At 47.4% G+C, this 8900-nt stretch overlaps 1 protein-coding gene across 6 annotated transcripts in view; it reads left to right on the top strand.

The window, feature by feature from the left end:
• The window catches only part of LOC111665278 (nck-associated protein 5), a 125631-nt gene that overhangs the window by 49779 nt on the left and 66952 nt on the right, over positions 1–8900 (top strand). Inside the window, exon 1 of one of the 6 annotated variants that reach the window (XM_087177694.1) lies at positions 35–436. The exons of 4 other annotated variants lie outside the window; for them this stretch is intronic. In XM_087177694.1, the coding sequence (XP_087033820.1) occupies positions 418–436 (19 nt within the window). In that variant the 5' untranslated portion in view covers positions 35–417. Of the gene's footprint in view, positions 1–34; positions 437–8900 lie in introns of those variants that run through there. One more of the 6 variants, XM_023420211.2, reaches the window with a different exon arrangement.

Raw genomic sequence — 8900 nt, 5'->3', positions numbered from 1 at the left:
GGGCACGCAGCGCTGTGTGTGTGAAGAGGAGCCTCCGAGCGTGTGTGTTAGTGAGAGAAAGCATAGCACGGAGAGGGAGAGCGTACGCTGCGTGAAGGAAGAGAGGAGTAGAGGGGAGCAGCATCGGGAGAGTCAATGCATGTTGCCAGATTGAGAGAGACAGGGAGGGTAGAGGACAGGAGCGACGAGGAGACGGAGGGAGGGAAGCGAGGATTTTGAGCGGAGAGGAGAGAGGAGGGGAGGAGAGGCAGTTTGGTCTCAGTCAAGTCAAGAGAGGCAGGCAGGGAGCAGCGTAGAGCCGGCAGTGCTGCATTGTGGATGTAAACTTTATCATCTGCAGGATCAGTGGGCAGCAGCTGCAGAGCAGGAGGGAAGCGTGCTGGTGGATTACCATGTGTGTCCTCTGAATGCACCAGGATGCTGCATCTCCACCAGGGTAAGAGCCGGACGGTCGTCAGCGTACACGACGTGACCAAATGGCGTTAATTCATGCGCAGATGTATGATTTCACTGTCTTTTGATTGATTGTCCTTGTTCGGGGGAAATGGTTCATGTGCCATACTTTCTCTGTTGTCAGAAGAATACATGCACACTCAGCTTCTCTTGTGCCTAATTCAATGAGGCTTGATGATCCCCCCCCCCCCTCGGCTGCACCTCCTTCAGACGTCTTCACATTGTCCTGAGCTGCAATTTTCTTAATAATCCCATGAGGAGGGAACATATTTCATAGAGCATGCGTTTGTACACATGTGCAGGGGATGATCTCTGATTTTGCACTGAGCCCGATTAGCCGGTTTCAGGTGGTGGTGGTGGTGGTGGTGGTGGTGGGGATCGCGTGTCCTGTTGCTAGTGGCAACAGCATGGGGCCGGGGCGCTGCGTAAACCACTTTGATTCTGATTGATAACAGAAGGAAATGGATACCCGTCGTTTAAGCAGCGGTAAAACAATCCAGCATTGCAGGGGATTTGTATGTGCAGGAATGCATGTTTCCCCTCCCTCTACTCCCTCTCTTTCCTTATACTCTCTCGCTGGCAGATTAAGATTTTCTATCCAGCCCACTAATCCCACACTGAAATGACTGCTGTTGAATTAAGTGTGGATACAGCTAAGCGGTGGAGAATATGGATTGAGGGGATACGGTCTCTGTTATGGTCAGCGGCTCCATTAACGCGGCGTCAAGTCGCTGTGGCACCGGTGTCTATATGTCAAAGTTACAGCGGGTCAGGGGGTCCTTTCCTCACAGTCGGCCATATTTACAGTACACAGAGAGAGGTTGGGATGTTTGCAGCTAACACACCAAGGATGCCAGTTGTAGGATTCTGGACACTGGCTTTTATATTCTTAGCTGGATTTGTTGCCTCTAAAAACAGAAGTGCAAGGGAACATGAAAACAAGAGCATGGGAGAGTATGGACGGTATCATCGCTCTCTTGCTGGTGTTGTCAATGTGCCAGAGAGAAATGCCATTCTCTGTCTTCTTTTTTTTTAGTATGAGTTTGATTTTTTTTTTTGCCCTGGGAACGGGTGCTTCCCAACATGAGAGCAGAAAATAGCATCTGTCATGTAGTGGATGCTTTATAGCTGGAAACGCCGGTGAATGTTGGCAGTCTCAGTGAAGGACAGTCAAGCAGGGAAGTAAACAAAAGTAATATCTCAGCATTGCTTCAGGAATCTAGCATTGCTTCATAGAGAGAGTTATTTATTGGGCCTTTAATCCAAAATGTTTTCCAGTAGCACTCCTGAATTTTAAACTCCCAATATGAGTTTTGTAATTGCCCCAAACCTTGAGGTGCTTCAGGAATGACACAAAATACTTTACCTCATTTCAGGATCTTGGCTTTATACTCTAGTTTTCATCAACAATAACCATGTGACTTCTCATCCTTGAGAACTAATGTTGTGGTCAGTAGGATCTTCGACCTGGGGGAAATTCCTCCCCTCTGTGACTGCATACCATGCACCATTACACCATGCACTAAATGCACAATTTGCATGCATTTTAATCTTGAGTAATCTCCTATATAGACTCCAGCCAGTGAACCCAGCCCAACCAGGGCAGACATCTATCAAATATTTATGTCAGTGTTAATGTTTTTTGGAATTGTATACACAACAGCAACCAAAGACAACAGTTTAGACGTTTGGCCCAGTATCTACATGGACAGTGTCAATTTAAAGCCTTTATTTAGAGCAGAGCAGCAGCCGGTGATATCATCCCGCCGCTGGGGCAGATGTGTTGCTGCACTGGGGCAGTTTGAGCCTGCTGCCCTGTGCCTCTGAAACCCACCTGGGGATTACTTGATAAGAGGATTGCCAAGTGGAGGGATTTGATTTTTATAGAATTAAAACTGTAATTCTCTCCGTCCCAACTACGCCACGGCACAGCCATTTCTCCACATTATTATTATTATTATCATTTCCTCCCTGCTGCCACGTTCTCGTCGGACCAACACGCTCCATTACTGCATCGTGTGTCCTACATTTCAAGCAAGTTTTCATTTAAAAGTCACGCAACGGGCGCATTTGCTCTGTGTTTTGAGTGGCGTGGCGGAAATCTATCGTGGCCTAGATGCCGCTGTAAGCTCAAAAGCAAATTCTCTCGAAAGAGGCGGATGTGAAAAGTTTGGTCATTTTTGGATGCCAGTTAGCATTATCGGGGCGATAATCGTTAAGTCAAAACACCAGTCTGACAAATAATACAGTCGACAAAATTAAGACCACTCCAGCAGATCATACTGACGTGGGCTTTTGTGTTTCCTTCCACCCCCTCCGAGTCTTGTCCGTCACTTGCGCCTCTCACTCCTCTACATCCGATTTTCCCAACTTTTCCTCCTCCCCTTTCGTCTGCTCCCTGTATGTGGCGCTCAGTATTCAGTGACCCTCGGCTAGCATATTGGGTTCAGGTCAAACTGAATTACTGAGGAATGTTCCCCTGTTCAATGGCCGACACAGTGGGCCTCAGCATGGGAGCACTTCCCCTTCATTGACAGCCAGGGGACTTTTCATTTTGAAGGAGGAGGGAGCTCCTTCCAGACAACTTTTTCCCATGTAATTCCCACTGTCTGTGCAGTGTTCGTCGGCACCGCCGAGCCGCGAGCCAAAGCAGCCGGTTTAATGATGTGTACGTGTGAGGCACATCTCAGGATCTCGCCAGCCCCGGCCTTGTTGAGACGCTCTGCCTCTGTGACTGCAGGCCATCCAGCTCAATTAAGGGTGCTTTGAATGCATTCCTCCCCTTAGCCTGCTCTACATTTATCTTCTCCCACGAACAGCACGTGGGAACTCTAAAAACAGTCCGAGTCCTGCGGAGCTCTCTTGGGGCTGGAATGAACCTGCTTCTACACATATAGCATCTGAAAAACCCCCCAAAATAGCTCGATAAAGGGTTCTGACATTTTAACCAGGCCGCGTATTTTCGATGCAAAGATGCAGAACACATTGTATTCCAGCTGAAGTCCGATCGCTTTGTGTTCCACTAAATGTTAACAAGTTGAAAATCCAGAAAAGAATGGGACTATCAGATGTCTTCTCTCTGTGTCTGCTGTTGGCTTAACTTAGAGTAATGTCACTCAGGAAAAACATAAAGTTTAATGGACTGACACAATTTATAACCAATAAAAGGCTTTTTATTTGCTAGCTATCAGTGGCTTATTGCTTGCACTGGCTGTTTTGCCTGGAGACAAAGCTTTACCCAGACACCCTCGCTGACTGCTCAGTGATGTCATTAGAGCCGGAGCATTCTTGTGGTTTCTAAATGGATGAACTCGCTCCATATGAGTTCACCAAGGTGCGAAGACTGGTGGGCCCAGTCACCGCTTTTAAACTGCCTGTTTTCTGGTTCTCTTTGCATGAGGGGCAGATGGAGTATCTTGGCCTCCAAACATAAACCTTTGTTTCCCCCTTTTATAAAAAGCTTTTGTTTATATCTCTCATATTCACGCCTTTAAAAAAAAACGCCACAAATGCCTCAGTTCTCGGAGAAAAACATCTCCAAATTGGATTTGTTTTTTTAGGTCATCATCCTGCATGCCAACAATTTACAAGATAATATGGTGTTGCCCTTGTTTACTACACACAGACTGCTGGCTGACATACTTTCACAGACACATGCATCTCAGAAGTTTGTAGATCAAAGCTGTCTAAACCCATTTTGTGAGAATTCCCTCTTGTTTCATATTTCTGTCCTTGTCACGGTTGATGCTTTCAGCGGGCCAAGGCCGTTTTACGAGGTCGGGAAAAAAAAGGGGGTTAGCGCTGCGTTCGAGGTTGCGTGGGGCAGGGAATGTCAACAAACTTCGGCTCCCCACTTTCTCGGCTGTAAATCGTGGGATAATAGAGGGAGAAACATGCAGGACCTCGTCCAGTGGCTGGAGGTGTTGGGCGCAGCTGAAAATGAAATGAAGGGCTGCTGGAGAGGCTCACCTTCGTGCAGTAAAACTCTTTCCCAAACACCTCTCTTGTTGTCTGTTTAAGCTCTTTAAGCCATTTGCTGACAGTCTTTACTTAGAGTGAATTACAATGAGTGCAGTAACTTTTAATTACTTGATTACCAGCGTGCCGGAGCGCTGGAAAGAGAACGCCATGGCAATGCTCCTGTGAAAACTGGAACCAAACATGATTTTCCTTTCATCACTGTCTGTATCTCTCAGTTTGAACCCATCAGCGAGGGGAAGGTTGTCTATCAAGGAGCTGGGAGAGTTATGAGCTGAATCTAAATATACTGATGCAACTCAACATCTGACATCTGCAGAATAGATAACTTTATCACAAAGGAACTAATGTAACAGCTGCCCGGCAACACGTACACACACACACACACACACACACATGCACCCGGGGGTGTGTAGCAGTTCAGAAGCAGACCCTTGGCTGGAGTGCGCTTGTTTACCGTACTTTTGTCTCTATTGTATGTGAAGCAGCCATTTGTCTGCCTCTGTAAAGGGCTACTGTTTGCCTCTCTGAAAACGATGTGTTGACAGCCGGTGTGAAATACCCTGTAGCCTCTGCACAGCCTCCATGAGTCAGCAGAAACCTTCCAGTATTATGGTACAGTAATAAATGTGAGTCCCTGCGCCCCAGTTACTTCATCCCAGGCCGAGCAGGGTGCGAAATACAGAACGATGCATCCAACATGTGACGCGCATATGGCATTCGGGTATACCGTTTTACCACTGTGATTTTGGGTATAACAATAATCCGTCAGGTTCAGCTCCAGTGTTCTGCTTTTCAAACCCTGTCTCCTGGCAGGAAGTCGGACCAGCTATTTCAGAGCATTGTTGAGTTTTTGGAAAGTGCGTGCATCGCCATCCTCTGCCATCCTCTGCCGCCTCCAGTTTACCCTGACAGAGACGTCACTTATGCGTCAAATAAAGCACATGTCGGATGGTTCAAGAACATCTCGATCTCTCTTCCATTCTCCGCACAGCTCTTTTTGCCTCTCCCTACAGGTGTGTGTATAACCTCTGAGGAGAGCTCCTTTATCCTCATTTATATGATTAATCACATCTTTTCCCCTCTTTATGGCGGAAGGCCTTTAAGTGCGTCCTTTTAGATCGAGTATAAACACATTTGCCCTCAGATGCGATCAGAGCCAGTTCATTTCAAACAAAGCCTGGCCTTAACCTTCTCTGCACGGATCTTTAAACAAACCTCGGCCGAAGCATAATTCCCGCCATGGTCTGTCAAGTGTAAATCAGGATGTGTTTATCCTGTCTGAATGCACCTAACAAAACACAGGTAAACTCCTAAATCATGAGGTAATTGTAGCCCAGTGTGAACGGTGCTTTACTTAAACTCAATTATGTGTCATGGCTAGAAAACTTTAAATACACACTCAGTATTATCACCTGTTGGAGTGTGAGCGTGTGGCTGTGAATGCCTTTTGATAAGCTTGATTTCCAAAACAAGGTGCGTCTGTGTGACTTTTTTTTTTTCTTCCTTTGGGGGGGTTGCAACTTGTTCTATCTCTTTCTGTTCAGCTTCGTATCAACATCTCTTTCTTGTTCATATCTGCGGTTGTTCAGCTCCAGCGGCGGTGCGGAATCATCATCCCCTTTATGTTTTTGGACATGAAAGATTCAGAACTGTGTGAGAGTGTGCGTATGCGTGTCTCTGCATCAGTGTTTGTACATGTGTGTTCATCCGTGTGTTTATGAGTTCCCCCTTGTGTGTTTGCGTCCGGCTCCGTCCTCGTTCCTCGTGAGTCGCGCTGGTGAGTAAACCCTCGCGACAGACAGACAGACGGGCGGGCGGGCAGGGGCGAGCGCTGCAACCATTTTTAAAGCACATCTGCTCATCCGCAATGTTTCGTTTCGTCTGAGCAGGAATGCGTCTGTGGCTTGGAAACAATTGAGGTCAGGCCCTGCTCGCGGAATAAGAAAACATTTAGGGAGACAGACAGTCAGGCAGGGGTAATCCACGCTTGGCGAGCACATTCCTCGGAGCTCAGGAGGAGTCTCGGAGGATTCCTCGCGTCTGATTTTTTTTTTTTTTTGCTGCTTCAGAAGTTTAGAGATGCGGCGAACGCGTTTGATCTCATCATGGCCTACAAAAAAGGATGCCTTGAAACCTTTGCCCTCACTCTGATTCGCCGGATAATTCGCTACAGTTGTTTACATGCGCAAAGACGAACGGTTTTCACACAGTCTTGCAATTGTATCCATCAATCACGCACTTCGAGATAATGTCAGTCCCTCCTGTCAAAAAACTATAATAAAGTTGCCCCGGCGCTTTTATGTTGCACCGGTGTAATTAAGCTATCCAGCGCTGAGACGGTGGTAAAGCACTGAGGGCGAGATGTTATCACAGAGGGAGAGCATAAACAGCTCAGAGCACTCAACATGTTGTTGACTTTGGATAAATCTTGCTAATCACGATCATCTCAACTGGTTTGACTGCGTTGCTCAGCGCGCTGCACACGTGTCCAAACAAAGTCCATTACAGAACTCTATACATTAACAGGAAGCACGATTAATGGAAAGTTAAAGGGAAAAGTTAGGTCACAGTGTTTACATGACACACATTGCCGCTGTGTTGTAAACATTCAAAGCATTCTGCCATTCCGGCTTTGTTGTTTGAAACTGTGATGTGTTTGTCATAAATACATTTTCACAATAATGACCTGCATGGAATTGTGATCCAACACGCGTTTGGGGTCCTTATGATCAGAATCTGCATTAAAAAAAAAAATTGAAAACAGGATGTGATGGATTTTTTCTTCAAAGCATGAAGTACAAAAACAAGTTGCTGTGTGAGGACATCGTAAGGCCACATGGCAAAAACCAAAAGGCGTGTGTTCTTTGTGTGCTCACGGTAGAACCTCATCACATTTCACCTCGTCAATAATTGATGGTCTGCCGCGGTGAGGTAAGCCTCATTGTGCCTGACTGACTGGCTGGCTGGCTGGCGGGCTGGTTGACTGGCTGGCCGGGCAGCTGGGTGTGTGAGGTGCTGACATGTGGCTCCTGTTTTTCCGCTGCCCGCCCCCACCACCCCCCTCCCGGTGCAGACGGGGTCCACGGCAGGAGACAGGAGGTCAGGAACCAGCTGTGGGTGAGGCAGCGGGAACAGGCGCAGGTCAGGCCGGCGTTTGGCGTCCACGATGGACGCTTTTTTTGGGGTGATTGATTGGTCCTGCCTAATGCACTGGGACCAATTGAGCGGTCGCAGATGTGCGAGCCCCGCCCCTCAGAGGAAAATGTTTACAGTGAGGGCTGAAGCTGATTTTCATGCCATCTCAGTGTGCGGTGCTCAACTGCAGGAAGGAGAAGTTGAGATGAAAGCATCTTTGGGAATCACCCCAAGAATGTGAGAAACTGGAGCGATGCGAGGTGTGAAAACGCTCAGTGTTTCATCTAAAAATATCAGTTAGTACATTTTTTTGCAGCCACAACATGACAAAGCCGTTTTCACCCCATCTCCGCTTTAACCTTCCCGACAGTTGTAACTCTGTTTTCCTGTCGGACAGGGCTGGATGTTATAACTTATCAAACGCCTCGGTAAGCTCATTGTCCTGCACTGGAGGCTTGGGTGAAATTTTGGATCGCTGCAGAAGGTTACATAACACGGCCGTAGGAGGATTAAGGATGGGAATGACCAGTCCGGAGTCGGGGCCAAAAAACCCGTTGCCAGAGTCCCTCTGAACAGGATGCCCTATGTGGGCCATGGGGATTGCGTGCGTATCAGGGCTCTTAACCCAGCAGGAGTGCAGACGCTAATACATAAATGCATGGCAGCCCTGCAGCTCTCATCCAAACATTTATGCATCCCTCCCAGCCACTCTGAGGACAGTTGTTTGCTCACAACGATTGAAATGTTTAGCCCCTCGTAAGCTTCAGTGACAATATTTGAAAGACGGTTTATATTAATGCATCTTTTATACATTGTGATGTGTGTATTTGTGTCACTATGACGAACTGCCGCGGGGAAAAGATGTACAGCGTTATGTGGTATTTAATCTGATAACATCTTTCTATAGAGAGGAGAGATTAACCACGCTTGATAATAAGATGGTGTGCGGTAAAGGAAATAGGAAACCAAAACGCAAGAGACAGCACATCTTTCTCTTTCATTATGTGCTTAACAGCAAACAATGTACAATGGATTACACCACCTGTATGGAGGAGCTGTGATAACAGTGATGAAAACACAGCTAACCGTCCGCCTCCCACAATGCAGTTCAAAGCGCACGGGTCCAACATGTCGACTCAGGTTGGCAAATGCCCTCTCGCCGTGACTGATCCCCCCCCCCCGGCCCTGACGGATCGTGTCTTCGCATGCCGCGGCGCTCTGAAGTAAACAGCCAAGCTACGTTTGTCTGAGCTAGAGGAAGAAGCGCGGAGGAGGGTTTACACAGTGTGTCGGAATACGCTGTCAATGCAACAGGGCTGGTGTCGCGGATG

Source organism: Seriola lalandi, unplaced genomic scaffold, assembly GCF_002814215.2.
Source record: "Seriola lalandi dorsalis isolate HSWRI2012SDOR001 ecotype SW California unplaced genomic scaffold, Sedor1 jcf7180002054630, whole genome shotgun sequence".
NCBI lineage: Eukaryota > Metazoa > Chordata > Actinopteri > Carangiformes > Carangidae > Seriola > Seriola lalandi.
This window is presented reverse-complemented; position numbering and strand designations above follow the sequence as displayed.